The 20,796-nt window shown below is 41.0% G+C and overlaps 1 protein-coding gene across 2 annotated transcripts in view; it reads right to left on the bottom strand.

Annotated features, from left to right (window-relative positions):
- Positions 1-20,796, bottom strand: part of ARAP2 (ArfGAP with RhoGAP domain, ankyrin repeat and PH domain 2) — a 481,396-nt gene that overhangs the window by 408,494 nt on the left and 52,106 nt on the right. For both annotated transcript variants that reach the window (XM_040335148.1, XM_040335150.1), the window contains exons 5-6: positions 8,323-8,381; positions 3,560-3,853 (exon numbers count right to left, since the gene is read on the bottom strand). In XM_040335148.1, the coding sequence (XP_040191082.1) occupies positions 3,560-3,853; positions 8,323-8,381 (353 nt within the window). The remainder of the gene's footprint in view (positions 1-3,559; positions 3,854-8,322; positions 8,382-20,796) is intronic.

Genomic DNA, 20,796 nt, shown 5'->3' with positions numbered 1-20,796 from the left:
AAGTCATAATCACTTCCTAGAACACACTTAACCCCTTGATCGCCCCCTAGTGTTTAACCCCTTCCCTGCCAGTGTCATTTTTGGCACTGATCGCTGTATAAATAACGATGGTTCCAAAATAGTGTCAAAAGTGTCCGATGTGTCCGCCATAATGTCACATTCACGATTGCTGCCACTACTAATAAAAAAAAAAGCTATAAGCATATCCCCTATTTTGTAGACGCTATAAACCAATCAATATACGCTTATTGCGATTTTTTTTTTTTTTTTTACAAAAATGTGTAGAAGAATACATATCGGTTTAAACTGAGAAAGAATTTTTTTCTTATATATTTTTGGGGGATATTTACTATAACAAAAAAGTTAAAAATATTGCTTGTTTATTGTGCAAAAAATCAAAACCACAGAGGTTATCAAATACCACCAAAAGAAAGCTCTATTTCTGGGGAAAGTAGAACGTCAATTTTGTTTGTGTGCCATGACCGCGCAATTGTCAATTAAAGCGCTGCAGTGCGGTATCGCAAAAAGTGCTCTGGTCAGGAAGGGGGTAAATTCTTCCGGGCCCAAGTGTTTAAAGGTCAGTCTTAGCTTTCCTCTAATAATATATTCAATTAAAGCAAATCTATTACAAGCCCAGTGTGGCAGCTTTTGCCTTCAGGCTAGAGATACGCAGGATAATTTTATTAGTTTAATCATGCTAATAAAATCAGTAACAATATAACTAGTAGTAGCTAAACAGATGGTAACAAATGGCCCCCTAAAGTGTAAACTACACAAGCAGCGTGTAGTTGAGATTAATTTGGCATGACTATTTAATACTCCAAGTGTGTGTCTCAACACTGCCACATTCTACTTCGTGCTATTAGTGTAGCTTAGGCAGACCATACATTATGCAATTTTATTTCCTTGAACCATGAATTCCCCCATCAAGTCATCAGAGCTTGTGTATTCTGACAACGGGAGGTTTCCAATCTGTCAGGATACAATGATCACTGCTTGTGGGTATAACCACCAGCATTAATTGAAAAAAAAAAACAGAGAGGCTGGTTGTACTGAAGCTGATCGATAGATCAACTTCAGTACAACCATTCTGTCCATACACAGATCTAAATATGGCTAGTTCCTGTTGAACTGACCAAATGTTGATCTTCCTATACCTGGCTTTTCCTTACAGGGAGCTATTTGTTCCATCCTTTTCACAATACATTTTTACTCCAAGTGATTAATCATTGGTGATTTTATTAGTGCAAATGAGAAGTAAAGAAAATTTCCAGTGTAGTACTAGCTTCATAAAAACACAAAGTGCAAAGTGCACTACATTCTGACAGCTAGTGTTCTCCCCCTCCCCCCTCCATTTGTTAAAGTGTAACTTCTGTTAGTTTTTTTCAACCTGCGTCCCATAGGGGAGATTCCCCTTCACTTCCTGTCCTATAGACAAAAGAGGAAATTAGAGGAAATCCCTACAAAGAGAAGGAATCCTGAGGCTTCACCAGGGTTACCAGAACTATTAAAAAATATATATATATATATATATATATATATATATATATATATATATATATATATACAGTATACACACTAGTAAGTATAACACTGAAGAAATTACACTTTGCTCAATGTACTGAGTGTACAGCTTGTGTAAATTTGCTGTCCCCTCAAAACAACTCAACACACAGTCATTAATGTCTAAACCGCTGGCAACAAAAGTGAAAATGTCCAAGTTGCATAGTTACATAGTAAGTCAGATTGAAAAAGAGACACAAGTCCATCTAGTTCAACCATAACAATAAATAAATAAAAAAGAATATCATACAATCCCATATACCATACCCACAGTTGATCCAGAGGAAGGCGAAAAACCCCAGCAAAGCATGATCCAACTTGATACAGCAGGGGGAAAAAATCCTTCCTGATTGCCCGAGAGACAATCGGATTTTCCCTGGATGAAACAACTAGCCTTCTCGTCCACATCAGTGCCTGATCTCACAATAGCGCTTCTGGAAGAATGGTCAAACATTCCCATAGACACACTCCTAAACCTTGTGGACACCCTTCCCAGAAGAGTTGAAGCTGTTATAGCTGCAAAGTGTGGGCCAACTCAATATTGAGCCCTACAGACTAAAGCCTGGTACACACAATCAGATTTTCCACGGAGAAAGCGTAGGGCTTTTGTCCGAAGGGCGTTGGCCGTGAACTTGTATTGCATACAAACAGCAAATAATTGTCGACCAACAAACACGAAACAACATGCTTTTTCAGCTCTTTAGCGCCACCCTTTGGGCAACTTCTGCTAATGTTGTCTTATGGTTAGCATTGGTTCAGTTTGGATTTTTTTACGACGGACACACGGTCAGATAATCCAACATCGCACATTTGTTGTCGGAAAATTTAAAAGCATGCTATCCCACATTTGTTGTTGGAAATTCTGACAATTGTCCGATGGAGCATACAAACGGTCGGATTATACGACAATATCCTGCCATAGCACAATTCCAGTTGGAAAGACAGATCGTGTGTACGAGGCTTAAAGCCCTGTACACACGGGCAAGAATCTCGTCAGGAAAAAAACGTTGTTTTCCCTGACCAGATTCTTGGCAAGAATCTCTTGCCGCCCGAGTGAACAGACTCTCCTTTCAAGAGAACCGCGGTTCTCTTGAAAGGAAAGAACACAGTGACGTCATCGCGTACGACGAGTATGCGCTCGTCACATTCAATGCCGTTGCCGCCATCTTGCTTCACCCTACCTATGCCGTGGAAGCTACCATGAATGCGTCAAAGTCATTTTGAGCGCAGGTTTCCACAGGGACAGGTAAGTATACACACTCTTGGGTTTCTCGTCAGGAAAACTGCAGAGAATCTCACAACGAGAAAATAGAGAACATGTTCTTGTCTAAATTCTGGGCAGTTTTCTTGTCGAGAATCCTGAAAGCCTCGTACAGACGCTCGGTTTACTCGGCAAGAAAGCTCTGCCAGCAGTTTTCTTGCTGGTTCTTGCCGAATAAACCGAGCGTGTGTACGAGGCTTAAGACTGGGATGTTAAAGTTCATGGGCATGTAAAGGCAGGCGTCCCAATACTTTTGGTAATATAGTATGTGTGTGTGTGTATGTATATATATATATATATATATATATATATATATATATATATATATATATATATATATATATATATATATTTCACATTAAATTCAATAGGACACAATTCATTATTCTCAAAGCAAGACCATGCTAAATAAACTGTAATATGTCCTTCTCCTCCCCATATGTATGAATCTGCTATACTGTTTATGTATTTATTATTTGCACTTTAGGCAGTATACAATTTGGCCAAAAACGTACAAAACATGGGGCTATACTAAAATGAAGGACTTTCATTGCCAATTAAAGAAGCACGTAAAAGTAAAAATATTTGGTACCACACTGATGTGTCTAATTATCCCACAGATTGTACCCAAAATAGTATAAGAATGAATATATGTCACTGAACTGCTCTAAAAAACATAAAGTTAATTCAAAAACACCAATACATGAATGAATGAATATGAACCTTCTATCTCACCTGTGAGGTGAAAGTTTATCTAACCATCCAGCTTTACTTATTGCACATGGTCCATAGAAGCTTGCATACGGAGTAATTGAGAATTCTTCTTGACATCCAGATTCTGATGAATGGCTACTGATAGTATCACTTAGGGAATGACTATCGGATTGACTTCTGAGGTCATCAGCAGGCTTTAAGCTCATCTCACGTGCACAGTCTTCCAAGGTAGAATATATTGATTCCTCTGAGCCACTGTTCACTACTGAAGACATAGCATTCGATGGAGTCGTACACTGAGCGTTTTGTAGTAGACTATAGATAACAAAAATTGATAGAAAAATATTTATTATATAGTTCGGTGCAGTGGCGGGACAAGGTGAACCAGTGCCCAGGGCAAAGATTGCAAACTGCGCCCCCCATGTTTTTACAGTTAATATCTTGGCCTCTACGGGAATGAAGGAAACTTCTCCGCCTTCCCCTTTTTGTAATGCGATATGTCACATGACAAGGGGAAACAGGAAGAAGTCGGTCTGCCCTTACTCTCCAGCAGCAGCAGCAGCAAGCTGAGACTGGGGTGTGTCGTCAACTGGCATCCTCTTTCTCCTGCCTACAGTAGGTATATATAGGCAATATGTTGCCTTCTTACCACCTGTTTTATACCATGTGTGTTGGACAGCATATAAATCACACTTATTCTCACACCCACAGGCAAAATGCCCTACTCTTTTACAGATGCGCAAGGCTGCCATTCATTCTTAAAGCGGGGGTTCACCCGAAAAACATTAGATTGAGGCTAATTGTGGGAAGCACAATCAGGTGTTTTTTTTTAAATCAATGCAGTACATACCGTTTTAGAGATAGATGTTCTCCGCGGCTTCCGGGTATGGTCTGCGGGACTGGGCGTTCCTATTTGATTGACAGCCTTCCGACCGTCGCATACAGAGCGTCACGAGTTGCCGAAAGAAGCCAAACGTCGGTGCGGACCTGCGCACCGACGTTCGGCTACTTTCGGCAACTCGTGACGCGCTGTATGCGACGGTCGGAAGGCTGTCAATCAAATAGGAACGCCCAGTCCCGCAGACCATACCCGGAAAGCCGCGGAGAACATCTATCTCTAAAACGGTATGTACTGCATTGATTTAAAAAAAAAAACACCTGATTGTGCTTCCCACAATTAGCCTCAATCTAATGTTAAATATTTTTTTCGGGTAAACCCCCGCTTTAACAGAACCCTCGTGCATCTGAAAATGCAGCACATATTCAGGTGTGGGAAATCACATGGTGCAAAGGCACCATGTGATTTCTCTGAGGCTGCATTTTCAAAAAGGTGCAGGGACCTTTTTCCTGCAGGTACAGCCAGGGCCGCTGATAGGGGGGACCACCAGCCCTCCTGTAGGGGGCCCAGGCAAACAGGGGGGCCCTGACAGCAAAGGGAATCATTGTGATCGGATGGAGGGGCAATTACAGAATTACTTCCCCTGCACAGATCCCCCTCCCTGTTCTGCCTTCTTTTGATCCCCCCTCTGTGCCCCCTGTCACTGTGCTGCCCCCCCCCCACGACACTGCTGGCTTACCTGTCAAGTATAAAATAACAATTATAAAATAAAATACATTTTAATATATTCTAACATTCTTTAAAAAAAAATAAAAAAAAAAGTTTAAAGATTTTTAAAAACTATTTTAAAAAGGGCCAATTTACACAGGTTCTCTGTTATGTTTGTGTCTTCTAATAATGATTTTAGTGTATTTCGTTTGTGGAAATATTGTTTTGATATATTTGGGGGGGCCCTGTCAGGTAGGCTGTACGGGGCCCCGTGATTTCTAACAGCAGCCCTGGGAACAGCAGCCAATTAAAATAAATGGGCTGTCATACTCATGCAAATGCTAGCCAAAGCAAACACATTGGTATGAACCCAGAAATCAGCTAAAGGAAAATGCATACAGCACTGTGCCTCCAACATAATTCTAATTAATCGAATAGCATAAAGTAACTTTTACAACTATTTAAAAGAAACACTGTTTAGCAATCACATCCACATTGCACAGCTGAAAAGAGCAGAACATATTTGCATTGTATCTGTAATGCTTAGTGTTCTAGAGTTTAGTCCGGACAACCTCTGTCTGCTTTTGTCCCCACCTGCCAGCTGCCCACCACCTGCATGGCTTTAATATTCTCATCTCTGCCCGGGTGTAGTCCCAACATTTTCTGCATCTTATCTTGGCTTCTGTCCCCACCTCCTGTAACTCTTCCTTGTTCTACAGGTCCGTCTGACAGGAAGTGGGCAGACCGGTGGGCGGGGACAAACTTCCCCTTTCTAGAGGTCTGGTAGGAGGTGGGTGGGCCGACGAGTGGGGACACACTTCTCCTTCCTAAAGGTCTGATAAGAGGTGGGTAGACCAGTGGGCATTGACAGGAGCCGAGAGAAGATGCAGAAATTGTCAGGTCTTCACTCGGGCAGGGCTAAGAATACTAAAGCCATGCAGGTGGTTTGTGGGCTGGTGGAAAGAGATTGAAGCTGACAGCATTGGTGCTGTGACTTACTAACCCTCAACCCTGCACATGGGGCAGGTTTCCCTTCGGTCCCCCATTGTACAATGGCCCTAGTTTCGGTGGTCTCCAAATTGCAGAACTTTGCTTATCTTTATCTGACCCTATCTACACTATTCTTCCCACTGATGCAAGGCACTATTGCTTCTACTGACACCAAGATGAGGCACCATTTCTTTCAGTGACACCGACAGTCATAATTTCTCCCAATGACACCAACAATGGGGCACTAGTTCATCCACTGACACCAGTGATGGATTACTAGACTTTACATTAACACCAAAACGTGGATAATAATTTCTCCCACGGATATAAACGATGGAACATTATTTTACCACTGACATATATTATGGGACACTATTACCCCCCTCTGATACCAAAGTGAGGTACTATCTTTCCCACTGACACCAATAATGGGGCACACTTCCCTCCTATTATACCAACAGTGAGGTACTATCCTTCCCACTGACACCAATGATTGAGCATTATTCCTCCAAATGACACCAATGATGGGGCACTATTTCTTCCACTGACACCAATGATAGGGCACCATGCCTCCCACTGACACCAACAATTGGACACTATGCCTCCCACTGACACCAGCAATGGGGCACTATTGTTCCTTCTCCTGACCACAGGCGCTATGTTATTTTTTTAGTCCCACTGATGCTGAGGCATTTTCTACTCCCACTGGCCACAGTCTGGTCCCAGACAGAAGGACATTAAACTGACCCTTTGTTTAGAAAACTTGCAGACCTCTGATCTAGTTCATTGATTTTTTTTTAATTATCAGGATTTGAGTATAACTTAATTTTAACAGAGAATAAAAAGTACAGCCTGATTCTACTAGACCCCCTGATGTCTCATGATTGCCCTCTTTTGAAGCTAATGGAGCTCAGACTGTGCTTCATTAGCTTCTTCCCTGACAGCTGAAAGTGGACGTGATATTATTCAAATAAATGGAGAAATCCCTCAAGGGGTGGGACTATAGCGGCACTGGTAGATTATAGTAAAAGAGGTAGTAAGAATTGTAAAAATATAACATTTTATTACAAACTTTACAAAACATTAAATGAAAATGGTAAATGACAACCATACATGAATATTGAAAAGATTAGATACTGTACATTCCAATATTCATGTATGGTTGTCATACATTATTTTTACTTGATGTTTTGTATATGTACAGTTTGTAATAAAATGTGATATTTTTACAATTCTTACTACGTCTTTTGCTTTAATCTACCAGTGTCGCTATAGTCCCACCCCTTGATGGATTTCTCAATTTCCATTAATTAGGGATGATGGCACTCATCCACTGCAGCCATATTCCACATTTTGATGTTATACAAGTGGCTTTATGGTTCTTTCCAGCCAGGGATGGACTGGCCATTGGGACTACAGGGAGTTTCCCGGTGGGCCGATGGCTCAGTGGGCCGACTTCAGTGACAGCGGACCGCCGCCCCCCTCCGCTCCTCTGTCTCTCCCTTCCCTCAGTGCTCACCTGGGGGGAACAGAGAAGCAGGGGGAGGACCAGAGGAGCAGGGGGGACGACAGAGGAGCATGGGGGAGGGGACAGACAGCTAACTCAACAGCTATGGCCTGGGAGTTTCTCACTTCTGCCTAATCTTGTCCCATAAGGGGGGGGGCACCGAACTGATTCTTTGCCCCGGGTGAAATAATGTCTAGCTTCCCCACTGGTGCTGCCTATAAGAGTACCAGCCGTTCTACTCTAATAAAGTAAAAGGCTAGTGACTAGTGAAGGAGGAGAGGGGGCTTGGGTGGCCGGGGGGGCGGGAGTTGTCCGGACGCCATGGGAGAGACCTGTCAAAGTGGGCCAGTCTGGATGAAGTCCAGGGCCAAATTTTTGTCCCAGTCCAGCCCTGTTTCCAGCTAAAGGAGATCAGAAAATCGATTTGACACACTATATGACTCCTATTTTTCATTTTGCCATTTGACTTCTTGTCTACTGTCTACTCTTCCAGCTGAAACTAATTGTCAACCTAGTTCAAATGACTTTAAAAAAAAAAAAAAACACAACAAAAATATAAGACAACGGCACACATCACTGTCAGAATATGCTGATCTGTGGCTTCAGTTGATTGTCTGCAGTCTCTGATCAGCCAAAACATTTCTGACATAAACAGTTCAGACTGGGTGTGCAATCACAGTATAGCACACCTCCAATGTTTTCTGAACAGTGATCAACTAACTTTGTTTGTCTTAGTCTTACCTTTCACTACTTCCAGGTCCATCATTGCAAATAACTGAAGATGCATCCCCGGTAGCTTCCTAAAAAGTGAAAATAATTTAAATATATATGTTAATATATTCATATTTCTAAACGCATAAATTGTGTGATGCATAGCAATATGTTCACATGCCTATTTCTGTTTTTTATGCACATTGGATCTTTTTAAGATCTGAACTTTAAAGTTATATATACAGCTATTATTATTTATAATAATGAGTAGAATGCATTAAGGTGAAAAACATTGGGGGTTTACAAGCAGTTTAACTAACTCCCTTGAAAAGGTTTAACTACCAGTATGAAAAATGAAAAAAAAAAAAACGTTCACGCCTAGGTATACAACTAAATTATTATGCCGCGTACACACCATCACTTTATGTGATGAAAAAAAAAAACATTTTTTGTGAAGTAAAAAAACAAAGTTTTTGAAACTTCATTTTCAAAAATGACGCTGCCTACACACCATCGTTTTTTCAAAATGCTCTAGCAAAGCGCGGTTACGTTCAACACTCTTTTCCATTGAAGCTTGCTTCATAACTTGCTTCTGAGCATGCGCGGGTTTAAAAATGTCGTTTTAAAAATTGAAAAAACACAAAAAATTGAAGCATGCTCAAATTTTTTTTTTTTTGTTTTTCAGAAGACATAAAACAACGTTTTCCCCACACGCAGTCATTTAAAATTACGTTTTTAAAAATGTTGTTTTTTTTCATCACAAAAAGTGATGGTGTGTACGCGGCATTAGAATGAGCAGCCGCTGTCTATCTATCCAAATAGACAAACATCAATAAATATTCAGGCAGCGCTTGCTTAAACTACTAAATAATACTTTTAAATATGGTGATATGTACTGTGAGTAGTATCTTTACTAAAAAGAAAACAATCAGTGTACCAACATAATTCTAATGACTAAGGGCTCTTTCACACGGAATGGATCCGTGATGATCCGCCCTGTGAACCTCTGCTTGCTCAGTGGGGATCTCTCTGCTGATCCCTGCTGAGCCGGCGGAAGACAGGGTGGTCCCCGCACACTGTGCAGGGACCGCCCTGCCAAATCTCCACTCTCCACTATGGGGGGATCAGATGAAAACAGACCGTCTGTCTGTGTTCACCCGATCCGATCTGCAGACGGATGAAAAGATAGGGTTTTCCTCCGTCTGCAGAATCGGAGGATTTCAGATCCGGATGAGATGTTAATCCGCTGACACCCGCAATCTCATAGGGATCAATGTATGTCCCTTTTTCATCCGTAAATGGATGGATGAAAAAGCGGACATACAGTCCCGCATGTGTGAAAGAGCCCTTATAAAGTGACAGTCCAAACATTAAAGTCTTTTGTAGAATATTGGGTGATTTGTGCTTTCTTCCCAGCCTGTGTTCTGTATATTCACCACGTGAGGTACATAGTCACTCCGCATTTACCAGTTGTTGGTGACTACTTTACTTTACAGCAAGGACAGTCAACTAGACTTGCAGGTCTCTTATTGGGGGGACCTAACACTGGATATCCTCTGCTGACTCTTACCGGTCCAGATTCCCTCCTGTTGTAATTCTAAATCCTAAAGCAATCCTAAAGAGTGTGTTGTTATGCAGACAGGAAATAAATGGTGGCCTCTCATAGTATAAAATCCTCTTATGTTTATTCTTACAAGGAGATTACAGGTAGAGACCAATAAAAAAACAATAAAAATAGCGGCACTGTACAATAAAAATCAGCCCTCTAGTTGCTTAGAGTAATGGATGCTGTGCCCTGGCATGTGTTCCACTCTCTGGGCCGGAAGCGACAATTGTGAGAATCATCTTGATGCGTTTTATCATCAAACGGCAAGGTTATCAACATCTGGTGAGTGCGGATTGACTATATACCTCATGTGGTGAAAATAGAGACGTGTATCCTTGCCCATTTTTTCTGCTTTCAAAACATCAACTTCAGAGGCATGTTTACTTGATGCCCAGTAGATCCCACCTGCTTTCAGATGCCATTGTAACAAGAGAATCAATGTTATCTACTTAGGAAAAGAGAGTGAGACCCATCCCAGCCTAAAAGCATACCAGAATACCTCCATCCCTAAATATATTATGCAAAAACAAAAGGGGAAATGTATGTTATTTTAGATCATTCTTTATGCATCCAAACTCCTGATGAGTGGCAGGCGACCACGAAACGTGTATTGTGCACATCCTCGGATGCTCTACACAAGCCCATATTATTATTTCTTTATTTTTGCACATGTTGATCATATAGTTCATGTATTTATTACTCATTGATGTATTCATTACTATGTTTGTATGTCATCAATTATGTTTTCCTAACTAATCATGTGTTATTAAATTAATGATGATTATGAATTGCTCTTTTGTGATTACATTTTTGTATCATAAATGTAACTTGATTACTGGTTTATTTATACTGTATCGTGCCAATCTATAGGGAACTTTGACATCCAAGTTATTTCATTTATCTAATTTATTATACCTTTATATCTCATCTAAAGTCCCGACTCCACTCTTTGTTTTTGCAATGTTATCTACTTACCTGTCAGTGGTCAAAATGTTATGGTTGATCAGTGTATGTGCTTCATGCCAACTGATAAATGTATATTTGAAATACAGGAGCGGGTTTATCTATCCAAGGATTTGCTAGCCAGTCATAACATGTAAACCTAACTAAAACCAGTAACTGGAAAATGATAGAGCAACAGCACAATGATAAGGCCATTACTCTCCACATTTTCTGTCAGCGTGTTGCTTGTTTTTATTAACTGGTCAGCCAGTGGCTCTCCTGCGCTGGATCTTGTATCTAGTATGTGATCTGGCACCTTAAAGATAGGGGGTGCGCGCCACTGGTGCCACAGCTGTGCTGTGATTAGACACATCACAAGCCAACCGGTGGTTGCCAGCCAATGGATGTCCACCGACACCCACTGATCGGCGAGGAGAGACACAGAACAGAGAAATGCCTATATTAACAAGGCAGAGCTCTGTTCTGACAGCATGGATGTGATGGATTTTCTTTCCCTGCAATGCATTGCAGGGAAAATTTAGATTTTTTTACATTTTTTTATTGGATATGTTTTATAGCAGAAAGTCAAAAATATTGTGATCAAATACCACTAAAAGAATACTCTATTTCTGGGGAAAAAGGACATAAATTTAATTTGGGTACAGCAAATTGTCAGTTAAAGTAACACATTGCTGTATAGCAAAAACTGGCCTGGTCGTTAAGGGGGTAAATCTTTTGGAGGTCTAGTGGTATTAAAGTGATATTAAACTCCAATTTTAAAAATTAAAAAGAAATCTAGGAACTGGGAGCGCTCTGTAGGCGAGGCTGTTCTGCAGGCTGAACTTAAATATATAGCAAATCCGAATGCAGGAACCCAGCAAAAAAAAGTATACAAAAGTATGCAGAAATCTCCTGTAAAAAAAGGGAGCATAAATGTTTTTTTTTCTTCAACAAACTTATTTTGAGGAGGCGGAAAACAAGGGTCATCTCTTAGCTACAATTGTAAAAGCCCTAAAACCTTTGCCCTATGTGGTAGAATTGCAAGAATCTCCAACTTAAATGGCACGTACTACTCAGTGCTTTTGTGATTCCTTAAAAAATGTATACAGTAGCAAACTATCTTATGAAGAGGCTAAACTGCAACTTTTCCTTGACTCCGTTCACAAATTCATATGGAGTCATAATTTCAATTTTAATAAAAAAAAAAAAAGAAAGATTTATAGCAAAATAAATAAATAAAGTAAATGTAATTATAGTATTAATACAAAATAAACATAATAACTTATAGAAAAGGGAAAGTAACCTATAAATATAAAAGTACATGGCACTAGGTAACCTTGTTCTATTAAACTATTGACCCTCCCTCTCACATTCTTTGTGTTGCTGAATAGCAGACGCATACAGTACCTCCCAACTGTCCCTGATTTGAAATAAAGTCCCTCTGTCTCTCTTTCCTCCTCATTTGTCCCTCATTTTGGTCTGATCTATATAGTTGTATATAAAATGCACTACTTATCTTTCAAAAAGTGTTTCCCAGTGCTAAACCTTTCATCCAAATGCTACATTGTTGCATTTGTAAATTTCAAAAGACAGTATAAAGGATTAGTAATGAAAAAAAAAATCACTTTTTTTTATTTTTATAATTCTCTATATAGGGGGGGGGGGGTGGCAGGGGATGTGCTCTATGCCTACATACATTTCCTAATAGGTGTCCCTCGTTCCCATCTCAATGTTGGGAGGTATGCAGAAGCAGTCGGTGGTCCCACACCATAAATAGAGGTATACAGTAGATTTAATAGACATGGGAGGAAGCAAAAGAAGGAAAGTGCAGTCAAGGGAATGTGGTTGGGGATTTTTCATATGAGTGTCAGCAGCAGAAAAACATTATACCTGACGTTTTGGTGGGCTGTGCCCAACCACTTTCCCTTGAATATAAGTATGCCCTCTGACAGTGCTCTGATATAGTGATGTAACAGCTAGAAAAAGTGGAAGTAAAGTTCAGTGAGTGACCCCTTTAGGCTCCATTCACACCATGGCGTTCCACATTGCGGGCGGAATTGGCACGATTCGAAAACCCTGCAAATCGTGAGATGCTCCTGGGATCCCCGCTATTTTGCAGCAATTGTCACCTGACGAATCAAAGTAAAATTGCATTAAAAAAATGCATACACAGAATTGCGGGACGCCCTACGCCCAAAATAAGTTCTTGTACTTCTTTTGGGTGTTGGGCGTCCTGCAATTTTGTTTGTGCGTTTTTACCACAATTTTTACAGTGATTCGTCGGGCGACAATCGCAGCAAAATTGTGCCGTGATTTGGTGTCAGTCAAAATAGCAGGGATCACAAGGGTATCCCGCAAATTGCAGCGTTTCCATTTTGCAAGCAGAATCGTAGCGATTCCACCTGCAAAACGGAACACCATGGTTCCAACGCTAACCCTCATTCATAAATTCATATTTCATTATTTACAGTTGAGGTTGGGTTATAGAGGGGATGTCCATGGAGGGTGTCCTCACAAGCTCGACACTGTCCAATCATTTGAAGGTATCAGCCATTTATCCCAGGGTCTATGAATATTCAGCCTGTGTTCTGTACTGTATAATTAATATAGGTTTTTATACTGTGGTAAGACTTATATACTCTATAATATCAAAAGTATTGGATGCCTGTGTTTACACACATATGAACTTTAATGGCATCCCAGTCTTAGTCCATAGGGTTCACTATTGAATTGGCCCACCCTTTTGAAGCTATAACACTTAAACTCTTCTGGGAAGGTTAAGACTAATGCACAACCGTTTTTCGGGTTGTAAAAAAATGACACTTTTAATGGTCTAGAAAAAACAATGTTTTCGTTAAAACGGCCTTGCCTACACACGATCGTGAAAAAAAATGCTCTAGCAAAGCACGGTGACGTACAACACGTACGATGGCACTATAAAGGGGAAGTTCCATTCGGATGGCTGCTTTTGCTGATTTTGTGTTAGTAAGCCCTGGTTCACACTGGGTACGATTTGGAACGATTTGAGATGCGATTTGACATGTCAAATCGCATCTCAAATCGGCGGCAATTGTCGGCAATGGCACTGTCCTAATCAGTGCGACGCCGCATCTGAGATTTCAAAAAGTAGTTCCTGTACTACTTTTTGCGATTTCGGGCCGCGATTTACATTAAATTGCGTCCGAAATCGCTGCAAAATCGCAGCCGCAAAATCGCGGTAAAATCGCGCATTTTACCGCGATTTTGAATTCGCAGCAGTGTGAACCTAGGCTAAAAGACGATTTGCACTTTTCAGTCTGTTACAGCGTGATGAATGTGCTTACTCCATTACGAACGCTAGTTTTACCAGAACAAGCGCTCCCGTCTCATAACTTGCTTCTGAGCATGCGCGTTTTTTCACGTCATTAAAGCCCACACACGACCATTTTTTACAACGTTAAAAACTACAACATTAAAAACGTTGTGAAAAATTAGAGCATGTTCAAAATTTTTAATGCCCATTTTTTACATAGTGAAAAATGCTCTGAAGCCCACACACGGTCATTTTTAATGACATAAAAAAAAAGTTAATTTATTACAACCCGAAAAACAGTCGGGTGTACGCGGCATAAGACTTGGATGCTATTGAAGTTAATATGCGTGTAAAGACAGGTGTCCCAATACTTTTGGTAATATAGTGTATATATGTATAGCATTAATAATATTGAGGGGACACTGTTATACCCTGATTCATATTTCCAAAGGGGAGTCCAGCCATCTTACTAGTGGGAAAAAGGTGAGTGTTGTAGTACATAAACTCCATTACTTTAAAATAATGTAGGTAACATTTCCTCAGGCTTTAGAACTGCTGTTTGACTATTCCCCTACCTGTCATATCCCAAATGTCATGCAGTTATTTGAAATACTGTACCAGTTACAGTTCCCTCACATCTCTCTAACTACTGTCTTAGTCAATTCTAAACATGTCAGCATGAAAGGTTCTGACCCATCGTTTAATCTCTATCTTCTCCCGTTCCCTTGAAACATGAAAAGGAAACGCAGTCAATATGTTTCATTTATTAAAATGCATGAAGCATCTTGGACCTACTACAAGCATCATACAAAATTAAGCAAATACCAGAAACCCTGTTAAGTATTCAATGCGTATGCTTTTTGTCACTTCCGATGTTGAATGAATGAATGTATTATGATTTCATTGATTTTTGTCTTGCTGTGATGTGTTTTGTTGTATGAATTATTTAATTAAAATGCAAAAGCAGGAAATAAAAATATAACCGCATTATACATATTTTATGAATAGACAGATAGATAGATAGATAGATAGATAGATAGATAGATAGATAGATAGATAGATAGATAGATAGATAGATAGATAGATAGATAGATAGATGTCCAGCCTGCAATGCAGCTCCCCTCCTATCTGTTTAAATATATATATATATATATATAAAATCATAAAATGCTTTTGTGGCACCCTAGGCCAGGCATAGTTGCCTTGGCCAATTGTTAGGAATCAATCGATTTCACCCTAAGTCTAGTATTGCTGCACCTCTCTCTTCTGTTGCTGGGTGGCCAGGTACCTGGTGGAATTAGCTAAGACAAGGGCGATGCAAGGACAGATTAGGAGTATATGGGGTGTCTTAGCCAATGGGGAGGGGTTTTCTTGGACCCCTTAGCCTGCTGGGAGAACCTATATATTTGGGTGGAGTCAGGTGATTGGGGTTCTGTGCCATCTGGACGGCTGTCTGGGTGGACGTGTTGTTGGCTGCCCAGGCTGCTAGGCCGGAGTTGGGGCCTATCCCGGGTACATCTGGCTGCTAGGCTGTTTGAGGGCCTATCTAGAAGCAAGAGAGCAGCGTAGTGTTGGGACTGCAGCTTGCAGTCCAACCAGAAGTGCCGGTTATGCTGGCCGGAGAACCTGACGTTGTTCGGAGGTAGAGGGGAAGCTGTTGCCACTAAGGGACCAACCTTATTACCAGGGACCACAGTGAGTACCTGAAGCAAGTACCGGAGCAGTGTTCTCACCAACTGGGGATGGTGAAGAATCGAGAAAACTCAGCAGGTGCCAAGCCAGGGACCTAGCCAGTGGGGTGACGCTTGAAGAGTATCTGGTGAGTGACGCTTGAGGAAGATACTAAGCAGGACGATTGGAAGAGTTACAACTTGTTTTAGCAAATGTTATAAGACTGTTGACATAGGAGATAGCGCTCCGACACATGCAGATTTTGCTGGATGCCTTTCCCTGCATGGCTGTCGGTCTTTAGAAGTTTTGGAGTCTGCCAAATTAACATTGTAACTACTAATGGGGGTCCTGGCCCTGAAATCTCTTTGCATTCAAGAAGTGTCTGGCGCCCATGAATCTATCTTGCACGATACCCCCCATGCCTTGGAACCCACTCTACAAAGAAGGATGTTAGCTATCCCTAACTCTACAGGTTCGCATTAGACTAAAGGAGCCCTGGGACCTTGCTACACTTTTAAAAATGGAAGCCCAGAAAGACAGCTCAATTGACTCAGATATACTACATATAGTACATAAATGTGAGATGGCTTACCTACCAAAGGATGTGTAAGCCTTGGCAGCCAAATATAGCTAAAGATATATGTCCTGATATCCCAAGAAATCCCTTGCAGACTGGACTTCAGTTGAAGAATAGTCTGTTGGCAAGGCAAGGCATACATTATGCAATTTTCTTTCCTTGAGTTGAAGAAAATAAATTGCTTGACTCCCCGATCAACACAGTGTTGTTGGGGGAATCCTTCCCACTGTGCTATTGTGTTATGCCGGCAGGGAGCACGGGAAGCCTTCCCTACCTGCAGAATACAATGAAAACTGCTGGTGGCTATAGCTGCTAGCAGTGATCAGGCAAAAAAATAAAACAACAGCCCGATTGTACTAAAGTTGATCGATGGATCAACTTCAGTATAACCAACCTCCCCATAGACAGATCTAAACTAATCGGGTTCCTGCTGAATTAGCCAAATTTTGATCCCTCTATGGCCAGCTTAATACGCATCTCAGACTACAATTGGACAAATTGTCAAATGGGGTCATCGTTTTGTTCCCTCCTCCTATCATCATGTTTGCTGTCAGTATTCTGCATTGCAGCAGTGCCTGATTGGCTGCTTGTGATGCCCACCCATCTGAGTGATGCTGTATGGGGACTGCAGGAGGCTTTAGGAACTTTAATAAATAAAACAAATTTTGTTCAAAATGAAACAGACCTCACCATTCATATTTGTCTTATTTGTGAAATCAATGCACTTGTAGTACGCTGCCTTGGCAAGCTAAATTTCATTTTTGGCTCTACTGTACTTAGTGAAGCATCAATCTATTTTCTACGCCTGGTCAGGTCTCCCTAAGCCTGGTGGTTGATTACCCCCTCTGCTTCTGGAAGACGATTCCAAAAATAGAATAGAAGGGTGAGCCACTGATTTATGAATATTTATCTGAACTCCCTGCCAAACCCTGGGAGAGGGCACCCAGAAGGTGGCTGGGTAGAAGGTAAATATTACCACCAAAAGAAAGCTCTATCTATCTCAAAAAGATATTAAATTAATTTGAGAACCTTTTTGCATGTCATTGTCAATCAAACTATCACAGCATGTACATAATGTGACATTCAGTATATCAATAGTGAAGGGGTTCAAGTTCTCTGCAATCCAGGATTTGCAACAAACTTTTGCTGTTTGCAGTTCACAAACGGGCAAACAAAATGGTGCGATTGAGGTTTGTTCACCTTCATGCACCCCTGACTGCTAATACTGAAGTCATTCGTTTAGTGGCAGTATTATTTACACTGCTTAATGAGTGACTTACAGTTGTGTGGGACACACAGCATCATCGATTGGTGGAATGCAGGCTGCCTCCAACATCCTAGAAAGCACCATCTCACTGCCTGCTAATTTGTTTATACACAAACCAGATGGCATCCTGCGTGGTGTCATTGGGCAAATATGGTTTTGACTATATTTGGTGAATGACATCAGCTAGCATCATGAGCCAGTTTGTTAATGTTCAAGCTGATTGCCAGCGAGAGTAGCAAGGAGAGCAAGATTGTTGTGCACCGGTCATCAGGTATGTGTTGGTAGGTCGGCAGGGATATTGATCATTATTGAGGTTGTATAGACATGACAAAATGTGGTCAGTGAGGCCCCGTACACACGTCCGAGGAACTCGACGGGCAAAACTCATCGTTTTGCTCGTCGAGTTCTGTGTGAAGCCGCCGAGGATCTCGGCGAGCCAACTTTCCTCATTGAACAACGAGGAAATAGAGAACATGTTCCTCGGCCGAAAGTGTACACACGGCCGGGTTTCTCGGCGGAATTCAGCTCCGATCGAGTTTCTGGCTGAATTCTGCCGAGAAACTCGGTCGTGTGTACGGGGCCTGACATCACCTGGGATCACAAGCAGGAGCAAACCAGAAAACAAAAACGTTATTTAGAGGCATTTTTTTATTAATACATCTTAACAATACCTTGTCTGGAGGATGTGTGCATTTGAATTTGTCCCCCTTTAAGCCATGTTTTAAAAGCTGCTCCCAGCCAAATGGTGATTTTCGTGTATTTATTTTTTGCATTGGTATATGTCTCGTCTGGCAGTGCCCAGCTCCCTATGCTGTTTGTTTGACAATCTCTTGCATATTAACCTCCTTGAGAATTGAAATTTAAGATTTGTCTTCCATTGGCTTTAACCGCCATTAAGGTTCTCCTTTTTACCAAACTTTGCGGCAAGTTTGTAAAATCGAGCTTAAGCTGTTTTGTCTACTAGTATACAGGATATCAATGACAGCTACTAAAGCTATGAGAAGATCATTAAAATAAGTATGTAGCCCAATCACAGCAGTACAGCGAAAGAGTATGCACAAAAATATCCAGATAATGTGTGTTAAAGCTGCAAAGAATGAGCCAACTCTATATTGAACCCTACGGACTATGGGCCAGATCCACAAAGATCTGCCTATCTTTAGGCAGGCGTTGCGTATCTCAGATACACTACGCCGACGTAACTTAGAGCGTAGTTTCCGTATCCAGAAAGAATTTGCGCCGTAAGTTACGGCGGCGTAGTGTAAATGTGTCGGCGTAAGGGTGCGCAATTCAAATGACTAAGATGTGGGCGTGTTTTATGTTAATTCATCTTGACCCCACGTAAATGACGTTTTTTTTTTAACGGCGCATGCGCCGTCCGTGGGGGTATCCCAGTGCGCATGCTCGAAATCACGTCGCAAATAGTCAATGCTTTCAACGTGAACGTAATTTACGCAAATCCCTATTCGCGAATGTTTTTTTACGCAAACAACGGAAAATTCGACGCTGTCCCGACGTCCATACTTAACATTGTGTACGCCTCATAGACCCAGGGGTAACGTTACGCCGAAAAAAGCCTTACGTAAACGACGTAAAAAAAAATGCGCCAGGCGGACGTACGTTTGAGGATCGGCGTATCTAGCTAATTTGCATACTCTATGTGGAAATCAACAGAAGCGCCACCTAGCGCCCAGCATAAATATGCACCTAAGATCCGACGGCGTACTAAGACGTACGTCAGTCGGATCGAGCCCACATTCAGTCGTATCTTGTTTTGTGGATACAAAACAAAGATACGACGGGGCATCGTAGAACTTACACGGCGTATCAATAGATACGCCGGCATAAGTTCTTTGTGGATCTGGCCCTAAGACTGGGATGCCATTAAGGGGGTTGTAGAGATGCAATTTTTGTTTTCCCTAAATAGCTTCCTTTACCTTAGTGCAGTCCTCCTTCACTTACCTCATCCTTCGATTTTGCTTTTATTGTCCTTATTTCTTCTGAGGAATCCTCACTTCCTGTTCTTCTGTCTGTAACTCCACACAGTGTGGCGTCTCATGCTCGCCCCCTCCATTGGACTACAGGAGAGTCAGGACGCTCTCTACGTTGCAGATCGAGAAAGGAGCTGTGTGTTAGTGGGCGTCCTGACTCTCCTGTAGTCCAAGGGAGGGGGCGAGCACGAAAGTCCACACCAGGGAGAAAGCCTCGCATTACTGTGTGTAGTTACAGACAGAAGAACAGGAAGTGAGGATTTCTCAGAAGAAATAAGGACATTTAAAAGCAAAATCGAAGGATGAGGTAAGTGAAGGAGGACTGCACTAAGGTAAAGGAAGCTATTTAGGGAAAAAAATTGTACCTTTACAATTCCTTTAAAGTTCATGTGCGTGTAAAGGTAGTCGTCCCAATACTTTTGGTAATATAGTGTGTGTGTGTGTGTGTGTGTGTGTATATATGTATATGTATATGTATATATGTATATATATATATATATATATATATATATATATATATACACATACCCACACACAATATAATGACATAGATATTGAACTATATATAATCTCATAAACAAACATAAATCAAATTACAAGAAGCGTGGATATAGAAATAAACTGCATAGAACATGATCAGAGGGTAAAATTGATAAATGGGATGTAATTCCATAAGTTCAAGCATAAATATGAGAAAAAGAGATAAATCAATGCTGCAAAGGATTGCTACACAGAGAACACACTATCAACCAAGAGTGGAATGAGAATGAGAGGAAAAATAAATAAGCTATACTGCAAACACACAACAAAATACCGTATACAGATATAAAACATATCCAGAAATCATTAGCAAAAATGTCAGATAAAGGCAAAATAAAAATACCTCTGTGTAAAATGTAACAGGGCCTAATGCTGCAGTGTCACTTGAAAACAAAAAATAAAAAAAGGATCCTGCAGAAAAAAAAAAGACTCTCACTTCCGATGGAAGTGACACTAAAATGTCCTTATTCTTCAAAAATAATCAATACATGTCCCATACTTTGTAACCCTGTAATCTACTTTTCATGCTATTGGTTCTTGTTGTGTTTTTCAGTCTCCATGTATTGTGCTTCATGAACTCTTGAACCTTTCCATTTGCTGCTCACTTATGTTTGTATC

This window comes from Rana temporaria, chromosome 1, assembly GCF_905171775.1.
Source record: "Rana temporaria chromosome 1, aRanTem1.1, whole genome shotgun sequence".
In the NCBI taxonomy this organism is placed as follows: Eukaryota; Metazoa; Chordata; class Amphibia; order Anura; family Ranidae; genus Rana; species Rana temporaria.
This window is presented reverse-complemented; position numbering and strand designations above follow the sequence as displayed.